Below are 15,014 nucleotides of genomic sequence, written 5' to 3'. Positions count from 1 at the left end.
GATGTACTCAGCTGAGACATGACAGCAGCCTTCAATTATGTAAAAGGAAGCTGTGAAGGGAAAAGAATGAAGTGTTTTTCATGCCGGTTTTGGATGGGACAAGGAGCAGCAGGCTTATACTGAGAAAGGGTGAGCTAGGTCAGGCATTTCAAATCTTTGTAACTGTGGTGGTAAAATTATACCTTGTATAGATAGCCTATGGAGGTTACGAAAAGCTCTCATCGTTGCAAGGTTTTTAGAACAGATGAGACAAACATCTTGTCAGGAGCAATTTAGGTTGAGCCGATCCTGCCTTAAGGAGTGGACTAGAGACCTCTTGAGGACTCTTCAAGGGTTTTGGTTTTTTTTGTTTTGTTTTTTTATTATTCTATAAGATAAATATTCCTGACATTTTCAGAGAGAGTACTTAAACTGAATAGGAGTCTGCCGTGAGCCACTGTATTTGCATGTAACTACATGATACCTTTGCTCAATGCATAAGCGTTTCTGAAAAACGTGTTTATTAGCTTTTTGGCTATGTAACTGCTCTCTCTGCTGGGGGATTGCTTTCCATCAGCCAGTTTTATCTTGTAAATATTGATGCAAAGAGGAAATTTGACAGCAATTTGCTGTTGATGTTAACCGTATTATTTACACAAATGTGTGCATGTACCTACATATGCTTCAGGAGCTTCACCTTTCCTTTGCCACTGGAGCGTATAATTTTCAATAATATGTGTTCTGAACTGGTTGGGTAACAGGGAAGAAAAAGTCTGTTGAATCAGGATGATAAATTTCAATGGAATTTCATAAATCACTGGAAACCTAATAGATTTCAGCCAGTTGTTCTGAGAGCTGTAGAGTAACTGCCCTTAAATACTTGACCCTTATGAAAGTACCCTTATATTTAACTTCATACCAAAATATCAGTGTAAGGAACAGGTTGAGTGGCACTTGAGTTTACTTTTATTTCTTGCCGTTAAATTGCAGAGGCTTTGAGTTTGAGAATGTATGTAGACAGATAAACCCTTCTTTGAATGCAGGCCAGGGAAGGGCTGGAATGGAGAATCAGCATCTAGTGACTAAGTTGTCGTTGTGTACTCTCTTATTTTAACCTTCATCCTGTTGAGCTTGATGATTATGTGCTAAAAAGTGGAGAGGAAGTATTTGCAGGTGAGGTCACCTTTCTGAAAAGAGAGACACAAGAATTATCCTGTATATTTTACCCACATGTGTATTAGCTTATGGCTCGCTGTGCTGCTAAAGATCTCTTATGGTGCTGATAAGCACCCTGCCTTGAAAAAACACATTTTTTTTTTTTAATTTAGATACTTGGCCATGCTGCCAGATGTGTTGTGTGCTGAGGCAATGCAAAGCAGCTGGAAAATTGCCTCTTAACTATCTTCTATGGTATATTGGGGCATCTCTTGTGCTGAATGCCATACTATATACAAGGAAAGAGAGAAATACTGAGATTATCTAATTCAAACTGTTTTCTTTGGCTGCTGAAATAGATGGTATTTGGATATCCTAGTTTAGCTCCACAGATGCAATTAAGTATCTAACTCTGTTGATTTCAGTGAAAGATGGATTCTGCCAAAGTACTTTTGTAGGTCTGAACCTGAGCTGTGATATTTCTGCAGACTATAACAAGTTTCTTTTGATGCTTCCTAGCAAATAAAATGCTGGGTTTTGTTACTGATGATTTTGTTTGTTTGCTGTGTTTTTTCAGAGCCTAAACAGAAGGAAACTCTTCTCCACCTTGTGATGAAATTGGGCTTGGTTAAGCTTTCCCAGTTCTTAGCAGCCCAGCCTGGAGGGTCATCAGCATTAGCATTACCTAATGAGGATGGAGCAACACCATTAGATTTGGCTTTACAACATGGGCACTCCAAACTTGTTGAGGTCTTCACAAAGTGAGTATAATGGTTTGCTGCTTCCTCTGAAAAACTCCTATCAGTTAAGGGATGTGGGGAGTACTGTCGTTTTTCTCAAAGGAGTTGCGTATTTTGTGTTGGTTTCTGTTGCTTTTTGCCATTATTACCATTTTAAGTGATAAACTTGTATTTACAATTAAAGGAAGTTTATGATGTGCATCCTTTGTTACATTTGCAAGTCCATTCATAATCAATTAAGTGACAGAGGACCCTGCACCATCAGATACCTCTCCCAGCACTATTGCAGCTGAATCCCGACACATTACCAACAAGTAAAGACATCCCTTAAAATATATATAGAGAAATATTTAGATATAAACAGAACCATCAGACCTGACTTTCACAAAACCTCAGCAGACTTTGTGACCTCTGTAAAGCTCAGGTTTGAATGAATAAGGGCGAGTCAGCAGCAAAGCCAGTGCTGCAGCTATGACTGTTTTTGCCGGAGAGCTGCCACACTGACAAATGACTTAAAGGACAAGTGCTTTCTGGCATGTTTCAGCTATATGGAGTTTCCTCTGTGTGGACCTGAGGAGCTGCGTGGTATGTGTGTCTTGGGCTACCAAATGTTCAGCATCAGATGCTTCTTCTCGCTGTTGACTTTTCTTTGCAAAAAGAAATATGGAAGAATTGGGTTACATTTTTTTATTTTGGTATGTGGCTGTTTTGGTTCTGGCTCCATGCAGCGTATAGTTTATATGAGACTTCTCTGTACTTCAGTTTGAAAAAAAAATACTTACAACACTGGTACAATGCAATATGTTATGAATGTCTTGTTTGTAATATCCAAACAATGCTGTATTCCTTTGAGATACTTTCTTTTTTTCGCTGTCATAGGATAACAAACCTGGTAGCTGCCAGTCGTGTTCTACTGCTATATATGGCAACATAACACAGGAAAAGGTGCTATTGCTAATTTACAGCAATAAGTATTGTCACGCTTGCTCTTTCTGGCTTATTTTACTAGTGAGTAACCATCTAGAGCTGACATTGTTTTTTTCCCGCCGATGGCTAGAAGTAGCTGCGTGTTCTTAGGCCTGAATGGAGTCATTGGTACGTATTTGTTTGCCCAGCTGTGTTGTTGGTGGATGTTTCAGATTCTACGCCTCCGGTTTTTGCAGCGGGTGGGCCGTGCCAAAGGCCAGCAGGAAGCTCGCCGTGGTTGTGTTTTCGTTCTACCTGTGCGCGGTGCATCTGCTTTGGTTTAAAGAGCGTGTCGTTCCAGTTTCCAGGGCAGTCACTCGCTTGACATTTCAAGAGCGGAGATCAGTGAGGGCGCTTGCATGCAGTTTGTTCATTCATCAGGAGCTCTGACGCTGACATTTAGCCACACTGCACAGCACTTGCTGGAGTCGGACATTAAGCTCTTCAGAAAATACTTCTGGGACAGACCTCTTCTTTACCAGGTAGGTACCTATCTAGCTCAGGCGTTGTCACAGATTTTCTTCAATAATTTCCAGCTATAGACTCTTCAGGCTGGATTTGTTTTTCTTGAGTAGCCTTTTATTTTAAGCTGCCTGTGTCACTAATGGCCGGCGTAATCGCAGGATTACTGTTGTGGGCTTCTACTTTTTGTAAGTGTAGCACATTGTACGTGTGAAGCTGGAGGATAAGAGATGTTGAGAACTTTATCAAATCCTCCTTTTACCTCCGAAGTTGTTTTTGAATCATTGTGGATTCTACAGTGAATATCTTTCCCTGAAATCTCTGTATCTTTAATTGCATTGCCATTGTATTCATGTTGGTACTTTGAAATATTTAATTTAGTTCCATTATTTGTCTAGTAGTGTAATGCCTGGGAGCCTTTATCAAGAGCCAGCCCAAGTCTATTATTTACAGCAGAAATACAGAGTACAGACTTTTGCTGTAGAGTTTACTTATGGTGTAGTGGGTCTTATTTTACTGTAAGGTGTCTGGGGCACTGCTGTGATGTTCTTCAGGACATCCCTCAATTTCAGTAAAGTAAGGGGGAGAACACTTGAAAGCACAAGGTATTTAATAGCAATGCAGGTGCTCACTTATGTTTTTAGATTGAGGCTGCATGACTATATAAAACTAGTGAACTGAAAACACACTAAAAATAGGCTTTTCTCTTTTTCTGGTCTTAAAATTCAGCTTTTCTTTTCCATGCTTAACTTCAGGTTTCCTTATTTGTGCACTCATTTTTCTTGAGTTATCTTTATTGCATTCTGCAAGTTTTTTTTAACTTAGAACGTGATTCACGTGCTATGTTTAACACAAAAGCTTAAGGTGTGATGTGTTGCATAGTCCTTATGTATAATCTCATGTGACTACACTGCCAAGATTTTGATTTGTTCCAATACAAAAAAGTTATTCTGTGTTTGTAGCTTGCAGAATACCTACAATTTGTGTGTGGCTTTTCCATGGAAACAATAGTAAACCCAGTAGCAAAACCAAGACTGTAATGAAGAATGCATTGTTATTTATATCATTGGCTTTTTCTTGCACTCATCAAATCCTTGTTCTTCTTTAAGTCTTTTAAATGGAAAAAGGAAGTGTGGTATGTTAGATGTTTGCATGGCCCTCAGAGAAAAAGGCTGCAAAATTCTGCTCTTGATATTTTCAGGAAAAAGCCTACTACCCTTCACTTGTGGGTTTCCCTTTTGGTCATTCCTCTAGTTGCAGCAGTCTAGATCCTCTGTTGTGGGTACTCTATTCCCCTCCTGCACAGTATGTGTTGCACTACTTGTAATAAAGCAGAAATAAGCCAGAATAATTGGGAAGATCACATGGTTTAGTTTGTTTCCTATAGAGCAGATATTGTCCTGAAGTGTATGTGGGGGGATGATCAAACTGTCATGTGTAGACTATGTATTATGTCCAAAAGGTAAGGTAAAACTAATTTTCTTGCTGTTGCAAACAAGGACTTGAAGCCCTTAGATAAATCCAAAGCATAAGGTGGGCATTAGAGATTTCACAATACATAGTCTTTTTAAAACACAGGTAGAATTTATTGCTGTATTGGAGTATTCAGTTCATCTACAGCAGACTGAGACTGTACATCTAGTTTATTTTATCTTGAGACTGCATAAATGACCACATTGCTATTTTAGGCTTGGGTCAGAAAGACATGGAGTGAAGAGAAGGAGCTTGTCTCAGTTATGGTGGCATGCAGCGTTGGATTTGTGTGTGTGAAATGGATGACTTAGGGAGCAGCACAAACTATTTTTGCATTTATTCATGCAAGAAAATCCCAATCTTTCTCAAGCATGTTCTTCAGTCCCTCATCTGTGGCTTCTTTTATTCCCTTGACTATTCCTTACAAGTCTAAAAGAGTAATGGAAAAGTTAAAACAAACAAGCTGTCGGTAAGCTGGAGTTACCCAAATGTTTCCAGTGCCTTCACTGGAAACCTTCAGGGGCTCTGCAGTTCAAAAAGCGTAAACCCGCGGGTTTTGTGGCTGTGCCAAGCAATGCTGAGGAGAGATTTCTGAAGGTGATGAGGAAGAGTGTGGAATTGCTTGAGCTCTGTGCAGCCTCCCTGGGGCAGAAATTGCTGTGGTGGTAGCAGCTCCTGCCATGAGGCTGCGTGGTTCGTCGTGCACCTCCAGCAGAGCCCCAAGCAGCAAGTGGAGGTGATCCGTTCGGCTGTCTCAGTTGCTGGAGGCAGCACAGCCAGCGCAGGGGAGGGGTCCTCTACGAGAGGAAAAGAAATCTGGGGACTAATGGACACATGCGAAATGGTGTCAAGGTAATAAAATAAAAGAAAGGCCAAACCAGGATAATCATCCAAAATGATTAAGATAATTTATGATAATTTAAGTAATTTTGTTGCCAGTGGTGGACAGATTTGGTAGTTTCCCAAGGAGGAGCTGACTTATTTTCTGCCTGGTAGGCATGGGAGGAGGAAAGTGTTTCACACACCAACAGAGAAGCAGAGGAAAAGGCAACTAGCCCCACCAGGACAGAGGATATAGCTAGCTTGACAGCTGCATGGCTTTCAAATCAGTTTGACTGCAATATTCAGCCCGGAGTCATCCCTGACTTTTTCTTTGGTATTCAGGTTACCATGCCTTTTCTCTGTTTGCTGCTCTGGTAGATGGCAAATACACAGACAACCTAACTAGAGGGAAAGACTAGAAGCAAGCAGAGCTGTAGATGAAACTATGAAAAAGGAGACATTCTCTCGTCCACTCCCTTTGCTTATAATCTTTGAAGATAATTGCTAAAATAAGGGACTGGATCTTAGCCCCCTCTTCCTTTTGAGCAGGAGTGATACAGTCAGTGTGTGTACCTGAGTGAGGAGTCAGCCTGGCCAGGGGCCACGGACGCAGGGAGGGAGCAGCTCCTGCCTTCCCTTCCAGGGGTTTACCATGTAGTCAGTGTTTTGTCCTCAATACAAAGATTAGCCTCTTTGTATTGCTTATCTGTCAAAATTGCTCAATTTATAGGGATGCTTTCAAGGTTAACTAGACTTTTGAACAGAGCCGTTGTGCAACGCTGCTGTGCTGCTGTTCTCATGGAGAAGGAGGTTATAAACAATGAAGTACAAATGTTAAATCTGATCCTTTAGATCCCTTGTGTATTGTAAGCAGGAGGTAATCTCTCTCTGTAGTTGAAAATATTTGATCGGTTTCCTCTTGAGGAATTGGTATCGGTTTCCTCTGGAGGGTGACTGATAAAATACTCTGTGGAATCTCTATCAATCATTTTAGTATTGCTTATAACATATTTGTGCTAGTCTTTGATATTGTTTTTGAGTTTTCAGGTAAATGTCATGGGCATCAAATACAGTTACTGTCATTTTGATTTTTTTTTTATAGAGTATTAATTCAAACCAAGTTGAGACAGTGGAAGGTCCAAAAATGCCCTGCAGTACAACAAGCTCTGTAGAAGGTACAGTTTTTTATTCCATAATGTTGCAGTCTTTAAAAGCTCTGGAAAGTTGGCACAGATTCATACACTACTTATTTATTCAGGAAGATCACGTTTCATATGATATGAGAGACCTGTAAGTAGACAACAGTGGAATACGCAAGTCATATACTACGAGAGTTGTGTAAATCGTGATGCTCCCTACAGAGCATCGGTTTTCCAACGTCAGACTGAAATTGTTCACAAAATATTATGGCTTTTACAGTGACTGGAAAAGCCGTAACTAATTTTATTGTAAGAGCTGGAAAAATGTCAGAAGGTTCCAGGAGAGGGCAGTGTTTAACTGAATGAATGCTCCAGCCTGCAAATTCCAGTAAAGCCAAATAACTGAGGTTAATAAAGATAGGAGCAGAGTAATGTTTTGTATGAATAGTTTTGGGATCCAGCCCAGACTTCTTAATGTGGCAAAATTCCCATGTGTTTCAATTAGACATTCAATATTTTGGTGAGCGGTTTACCTCTGTAAGGATTGCAGGACTGTGCTTGCTGATGAGAGCGCTCTTTCATTACCAAAATACATCCCTGTGTACCTTGGAGCAAGCATCTCTTAGAGCTGAAAAGAAAATCACAAAAAAAGGTCATTCTTCAGCGTCAGAAGCATGACACTTTGGGCCTTTATGTATGATTGTTAGGAATTAATTAAAAGTTTTCATCAGTTGGCCAGTTGCTTATGTGGCTGGTGCTGTATGTTTGGATGAAGCAACAAGCTGAAAACTGTGAGCTCTGCGAGAGGCTTGGTCTTGCTCAGTGGCTGTGCTGGAGACAGCCCTACTGAAGGCAGCAGAAATGCAAGCACCTGCATAAACTGCTGACAGGATCAGGACCAGACTGAGGGAAAGGGACAGGACTGCAGTTCCAGGTGGCATCAGCTAGTAACTTTAAGTGAATGGATAAAATGGGGACGCTGTTGTCATGTAGCTCGTGTTTAAACATGTAGGCTGCCGTTGTTCGTGCTGGAAAAGGAGTTTTATACCCAACTTCTCCAGCAGCGTTCAGGCAACAAGTGTTCTGCCATTAGAAGGTAAATTTGCAGAGAAATGATAAGCAGTTGTTAGCAGTCGCAAACTATGCGTCTGTTATTGTAAGTGTAAGCAGCATTTTACCATACAAGGTTTGTGAGTGACTTTGGTGACGCAGTGTGCAAATGTGTTGACTCTGGGTATTCATCGGAGTGCCATACTCTGACCAGCGTGATCTTTATGCTGCTCCTCGGGGACAGAAAGTGAATGGCCTGGATTGGTAGCACTGTATGTGGCAGTAGCTTGGGCAATACAACTTCTAGGTGATGATTACTTTGATATTTCTCACTAAAAGCAGTTTTAATTCAGGCTGACTTGGGACAAGCAGATAACGAACATCAGTGGATATTGATTGCCCAGAGAGAGAATCACAAGTTCAGGATGTCTAGTCTCATTTTGGATGCTGGTTGTAAAGCTTCTCATCCTCTCTTTACACCAAAGATATTTGGCATAGATATTGGCATAGGCACACCTACCTGTTTGTGTTTTCAATGAAAGCTATACACTTTTGTGCCTTTATGCATCAGAGTTGGTTTGTGCCTGTTTTCTTTTTTTTTGAAAAAAAAACCTCATTTCAGTACAACAGCAAGAAAAGTATGCCACGTTTTGGTAGTATCCAGGACCTATACAAATTGTAGTAATCACGCTTGCAGTTATCTACTTGTAGACATGATGAGCCTGTAACTATTGTTTGTATTGACAGGCAGCAAAGTTTTAAAATCTTCTTGGGTTTTGGTATCGTCATTGGTTACCATATTTCTATAAACGAGACTTTTTTTTTTTGGCCTTTTTCGCTAACCACCACCAAATCCAGATACTGAAAAATCATGAATGATCATTACTGGTGACTAGTGGCCTGTCTTACAGTCTCCATTTGCCAGTGTTCAGGAGACCAAAAGTTTTTTCAAGATTGAGTTAGAATTGTTGCTGCGAGAAGCAGAAATGATATGAAATGATTGACAGAGTACTTTTTACTACATTCTCAGTTGCATTCAGTGAGCTCCTTCATAAAGTGGCTGCTAAACTCAGGACATTAATTTGGCATATTCATGTCATGAAAGGATCCCCCTCAGATTTTAAAACTGCTGCCATTCCAAGAAGTAGTAACTACTCACTTCTGGGTGGGCCTAAAGTCAAAATCAACAGGCCTTTAAAAAACAATGCTATCAGAAGCCCTGAGCTATTATCGAGTAGAGGTTGCTATAGCAGTACGTTGCTTCTTGTGAAATGCAATCATATGAAAGCAGTGGGTCAGTGTAAGGTGATGCTACTAGCTTAGCAGTGAATCTCCCATAGCAACTTAATTAAATTCAAATACATGGAGTGATACATTATCCAGTGAGGATGCAGAACAAAAGGTGAAATAGACGGTATTTTGGCTAATTCAGTAGTTTGATTTTTTTCTGTTTTCTGACCTTGAAATTCCATGCCCATGAGTTGACTGAATACTGTTATCTGTAGAATAAGCCATTTGCTTCTACAGAATATTAGGTATAGAGCAAACAGCTTTTTATTTCTGAGAGTTGTGAAACTGAATAATAATAATGCCAATTGCATGGCAATACTGTAAAAAATATCTTCTCACTGAAGCTTTTACAGTAAGTTTCTGCAGTTACAGTTACAGAAGAAATAGTCTGTTCCTTCTAGCTGAAAGGTGATGTCTGGGATGCTTTGTTTGACGGCACTAGTGATTTTGTGCTCTGTGATTGCACCCTGTTAGAATGCAAGGGGAGGTATATATGTGACTGCTGTAGAAGGTTAATTAAAGAAGGTGGATTAATTAAAAATTAATGATCAGGATACTGACCAGCATGGACCCAGTCCTAACTCCTGCCAGTGTCCGGGGGCACTGCTGAGGTCAGGGACAACAGGCGCACTGATTGCAGTGGGCTCATAAATGCGTCCCAGAACTTCATCTCAGAGAGACTTGCAGGTTAGGTAGAGGTAGGGTCGTTGCTGCTGAAGATCGTGTGATTTAGATAATAGGCAGCTGTCTCTGAATTGTTTTTCCAGAGATATATTGATACAGCTCTTTTTTTTAAAACTTGCATATAGACTGTGCAATGCCTGGAAAGGATAGAGGTCCCAAAAACCCACTTTCCTTAAGGCAGTCCCCCAAACCACCCTGTACTGGCTGCTGAGTCGTACTTAGTTTAACTGTTTGCTGGAGCTGGAGAATGGAGAGGGATTTGTGTATCTGAGAACAGACGTGAACCTTGAGTTGACAGATTCAATATAAAATGAAACATATCTACCAGCGTAACTCTGGCTATATAATTATTATTATTTAAAATATATTTACTAAATAATAATGTTCCTGGAAGCCTGGGTGATGCTGGTGTTCGTTTGCATTCCTGTAGCCAGATTACTCCTCTTTGCTGTTTCCCAGTAGTCCTTGAGGCTGAGTTTGGGCAAAACTTGCGAAGTGTGGACCTTGTTTTGCATGTGCTGTGTCCTTTCCCACAGCCCTGGGAAGAAGCCATTAAAAAAAAAAAAAAAAGAGTGACAGAAATGAAGTTATTTTTTACTTTTTGGGGTAAAAATGCTAGGTCTAATTTCAGAAAACGCGTAAAACCCCTGCAGAAGACAAGCAGAGCCCAGCTGCTCTGCAGAATTGGTGTGAGGCATGGCGCTACAACTGTTGATTTTCTGAGCGTGTGGGGGTTAATCAGCAGCCATCTGACAAATCGCTGTGCTTGCCTAGCCTGAACATAGCTGTGACAGTAACATAGCACTTGTTGTGCATCCAGCACGCGTGCTGCCCACGGGAACGCTGCTGTGGGGAGATGCATGGGCTGCCCATGTCCATTGTTCTGGCTTGCCTGCCTGTTTGCCTGCTCCTTGTGTCCCCCCTCCTATTTGAAAACGGAGAGAGACCAGCAGCAGAAGCCAAAGCAGAAGCAAACTGAATTTGCTTGTTATTAAAGGCAGGAATCTTTATTTTTACAGGTCCTGTGAACTTGGCATCTGAGGAATTGTCCCAGGATGATACGAAGGTACAGATTTCTCCTTATACAAACAGCTAAGCTTCATTTAGGTTGAGAAGCAGCAACCTCTGCTTGGCTATCTGAGCACCTCCCAGAGCTAACAAATAAGTAAGGTGACTAATGCCTGCCAGACAACATTTCCTGCCTGTTCCTATCCTGCGGGAATAGTTACGTGTGTAGATGATTGTTATTTGAAGGAACCTGTTACGTGGTTGCGGGCCGGAAAGCTGGGTTGGAGAAGCAAGCTCTGCTTTTGGACAAGAAAGCTCTTGTGTTTATGGTGAACCTTTGTGCCTTCAGGGAGCTTGCAGCTCCGTTGCCAGTCTGGGGGAAGCACAACCAGTCTCGCACAGGCTTCATCCTTGGGATGGCATGATTCATTACATCTGAGGAGTTGGTCTCTGAGAGAGACCTTGTGGGTAACTGAGTCCTTAACTGGACTTAACTGGAAAAATGCTTGATGTAAAAAATATGGCAGTTCCCATTGTCTTCTACATGGAGGTATCTAACAGCTTTTGGGGGGAACCAATATTTGTGAGAAGTCCCGTTATGGTTAGTCAGTTGTATTTGATCTCTAGTCTTATATTCTGCTTTTTATTTATAAGTATCTGTTTACAAAACCAGAAGATCTTTGTCTCAGTGTTTTTTTAATCACCTTTTAAAGCAAGAGCTTGATTATTAGCTCAACTGGGTATGCAGCTAAAATAATAATTTAGGTTGAGAGAAAAAAAATCTGGTAAAATCTGGCAAATCTGGTAAAGGTGATATCTTCTCAATAGCCAATGACTATTGACTTTTAATAACATTTGAATTTAATGGAATGTTGTTGCACTGCCACTTTTCTTAGGTCATTATTATAAAAGTGATGACCTCTTTAGGTTTTTTTTTTTTCTTAATTGCCAGCTGTGCAGAAGATTGACCGCTTGTTTGGGATTCACATGTTGCTATTGTAATCTATGTCATCTCAGAATTATATTTCTGCAGTATGCATGCATTTTGGAGTCTATGTTGAAAACGTTTGTTGGGGCAGAGTGTTGCAGCTCATGAGTCTTGCTGGGGGAAAAGGTTCTGGTACCATATTGACTGTCTCTTGTTTTGATCTAGCAGAAAGGCTGTAGTTGACTCTATAAAGAATGAACTGACCTATGATATTTCTACAGGCGTGAACAGCTCAGGCATCAGAGAAGGAGGCATCTTAGAAATATATTGCTCTTTTCTCCAAAACACTGTATATTGGCTAGTCAGGGCACAGTTAAACTTTGTAAGAGAACAGCAGGCTGAAAACTGGCGTTTGCATGGAAAGTGAGATATCGCTTGGTCTCTTCTTCGATTATGTTCAGAGTTTGAGTCCACAGGGTTCATGTGCGTATCTTAGAGTCTGGGAGTGGCATGCCATATCTGTTGCATGTATTAAAATGGCTAAAATGAAGTGACTGCTGCTTGATAGTGTTTGAACTGAATTCTGAAAGCCTATAGCACAGCTTGCAACTAAGCACAAATGCAACTATTTGTCTTCAAAGATATAGCTCAAGTTTTCTGTTTCTAGCCTCTCCGAGACTCTGTGGTTCCTTCTAAAGAAAATGAAGATGATGTCCTGTTGGGCATAGGTAAGAAATAATTAATAATTCTGTCTTCCCAAAAGCTATTGATATATACTGTGATGCCACATACACACAAGGCAGTTTCTTTAAAAGAGGTGAAGGTCATTGACATTGTAGCCTAGCTTGGCAAAAGATCAATTAGTTATATCTACATCAGACAGGGAACCTCTTTCAAAGTGTCTCTAGTAGAGATAGGTGGTGTATCCAACAGTATGATACTCTAGAATTTTTCAGTAGTATATTAACTGTTGTAGGAACAACAGTCTTGAAAATAATTTGTGATAGAGCCAACATATGTGACTGAAGATAAAATGAAGCATGTAGAAATGTTCAGATGCTGCAGCGGTGAGTGAGTTGTGGGGCTGGTAGGAGAATATAGCCAGTTGCACTAGACAGTGCATTTAGAGAGTGATACTCAAACGGAAAGGTGAGTATTTTCAAGTTTGGGGAAAGCTCCAAGAACAATGTGCAAACATGGGCTCAATGCAAAGCACAACGAAGTGGAAAAAAGCAATGAGTAACTAAGCTCTGCCAGTGGGAGCTGCTGTGCCAGGCAGAGAGTGCCAGGCTGGCATCGCTTGCCTGTGGTCCAGTGCTGAGCTCAGAAAGAGCAGCCCAGATGGTGGCATTCAGACAGCCCACATGCAAACTTTGGCTGCAAAATGAAGAGTTGCTCCGTGTGTGTGGAAAGGGAGGGGATATACGTGCATGAATGGGGGAGGTGTATGTTGGAAGGAAATGAGCTGACGTAAACCCAGACACCCCGCTGTAAGATAAGCTGACATTATTTTAATAACCTCTCATTAAAATAATCATCTAGTTATCTATTTTTCTAGTAATTGTTATGCCAAATGCCTGTACTTCAACCATTTAATCATGCTTGTCTCACTGTCCCATCCAAAGAATATGGGAGCTGCATAAGGGAATTGGGAATAGTATCAAAAATATTAGTATTCACAGTTATCCTGACTTTAGTGCTTTTGAGCATAGGACAGCATAGCAGTCCTTGCCTTACACAAAAATGCAGTGCACGTACATGAGATGTTAGTACCCATATGATCAAATCTGTTTTGTTGAGCAAGACCAAAGTATTGGACTGTATCAGCGTAGGAGGGTGTGGAGCCTTTGGGCAGTGATTATGGTTTGCTAATCTGAAGCCACATCTGCTCCAGTCTCCACTCCAGTTATACCATCTGGAGGGAACATAAGGTAGCTTAAAAGCTGACAGAGTGGAAGTTCTCCACCCTGAAATTATAGCTGATCTTTCTTTTTCTTACCCCTGAAATGCCTTTTCCTTCTAAGGCATCATTTGCACAGTGTTGCTTGTGACAGCTGGAACAGGAGCCAGGCCCTGTGGCTTCAGACCAGCTCAGTCTCCTCTCTGATGCTTGGATGGGCAGCTGCAGCAGATCCTGAGTCCTCTGCAGGGAACAAGCAAGCGACTTTGGCTGTGGTTCATACTGTTAGGAGTGGTAGAGTGCAGATTCTTAGAAGAGCTTTTGGGTAAAAAAAAAAAAAAGGTGAATTTGCATACAACTTGGAACAAGATTCAGGTGCTTAAAATTTGACTTAAATATATTTTCTTAGGCATCTTATGTACATATAAAGTAAAATTATAAATGTGGATATAAATGTGTAGATATACATATATCTGTACATATACATGTGTATATAAATACCTTTTCTTCTGAGCACAGGCTTAGCTTATATTAAACTAAGAAAAGTTTCCTGTTGTACCTCTTATCTGAAAAAGAACCAACCTTCTGTCTCTTCCCTAAATTCTAATTACCTTGGAGTACATTTAAGAAGTTGACTTGTTTGTGGAGAAGCTGCAGCAAAATCGGTTCTGCTTGTTTTAGAAGTAAGTCACCGTAACTGAGAATTTGGTTGCCCTGTGTAAGGACTGGAGCACGGACTTGCTGCCAGCTGCACCGTGGGCTCTCCTTGCGCATCTCCCAGTTGTGCACTCAAGTTGGCTGAAATGCTCATAACAGAGACATCCGATGGGATTTTGCCATTGACCTCAGCAGGGCTTGGAGGGCTTCCAGTCAGCACTGTGTGTGAGATCTGATGGGGCTGACGTGCAGGCTGGGGAGTGAGTGGGCTATTGGGTGTGCAGTAAAAGGTGGAAGTGGGGAGGGATGAAGAAGGATGGAAATAGACTTTGGTGACAACCAGAAATTTATAAGTTGACTTAAGCTGGTTTTATTGATTTATTTGAATGTAAAAATCGGTATATGTTCTAACCTGACTCATATAACCATATTGCTAAATATCGTAGTTTTATTGCCCTGGATTGTTTTAAACTACTTTTAAAAAATTGTTTGCTTGGCAATGTTGTTAAATGGCAATGTTTTTGGCAGGAAAAGCACACGGTGGGGGATAAGGAGAGAAATGGAAATGGTTGTCAGTAGGGGAGAGGAAGAGGGAAAACAGCTAAGGGGGTTTGAGTGAAGAAGGATGAATAGAAATGAGCAAACTCTGGAATCTCACTAGGAAGTTGGATGCGTAAATCAAAGAGGACTTCTAAGAGCAAGAATGCGAGTGCTCTTTGAATGGGTACAAGTTCCCCCACTTCTGCTTCTCAATTTTTTTT

The 15,014-nt window shown here is 40.9% G+C and overlaps 1 protein-coding gene across 9 annotated transcripts in view; it reads left to right on the top strand.

Annotated features, from left to right (window-relative positions):
• Nucleotides 1-15,014, top strand: part of ARHGEF28 (Rho guanine nucleotide exchange factor 28) — a 127,504-nt gene that overhangs the window by 38,939 nt on the left and 73,551 nt on the right. For all 9 annotated transcript variants that reach the window (XR_012778946.1, XM_075526586.1, XM_075526587.1 and 6 more), the window contains 5 exons: nt 1,712-1,895; nt 3,142-3,322; nt 6,700-6,772; nt 10,780-10,826; nt 12,364-12,424. Coding sequence is in view for 8 of the 9 variants with exons in the window: in XM_075526586.1 (XP_075382701.1) it covers nt 1,712-1,895; nt 3,142-3,322; nt 6,700-6,772; nt 10,780-10,826; nt 12,364-12,424 (546 nt within the window). In the remaining variant the exon portion in view is untranslated. The remainder of the gene's footprint in view (nt 1-1,711; nt 1,896-3,141; nt 3,323-6,699; nt 6,773-10,779; nt 10,827-12,363; nt 12,425-15,014) is intronic.

Source organism: Mycteria americana, chromosome Z (genome assembly GCF_035582795.1).
Source record: "Mycteria americana isolate JAX WOST 10 ecotype Jacksonville Zoo and Gardens chromosome Z, USCA_MyAme_1.0, whole genome shotgun sequence".
Classification (NCBI taxonomy): domain Eukaryota; kingdom Metazoa; phylum Chordata; class Aves; order Ciconiiformes; family Ciconiidae; genus Mycteria; species Mycteria americana.
Note: the sequence above shows the minus strand (reverse complement) of the source record. Positions and strands in the feature narration are given on the sequence as shown.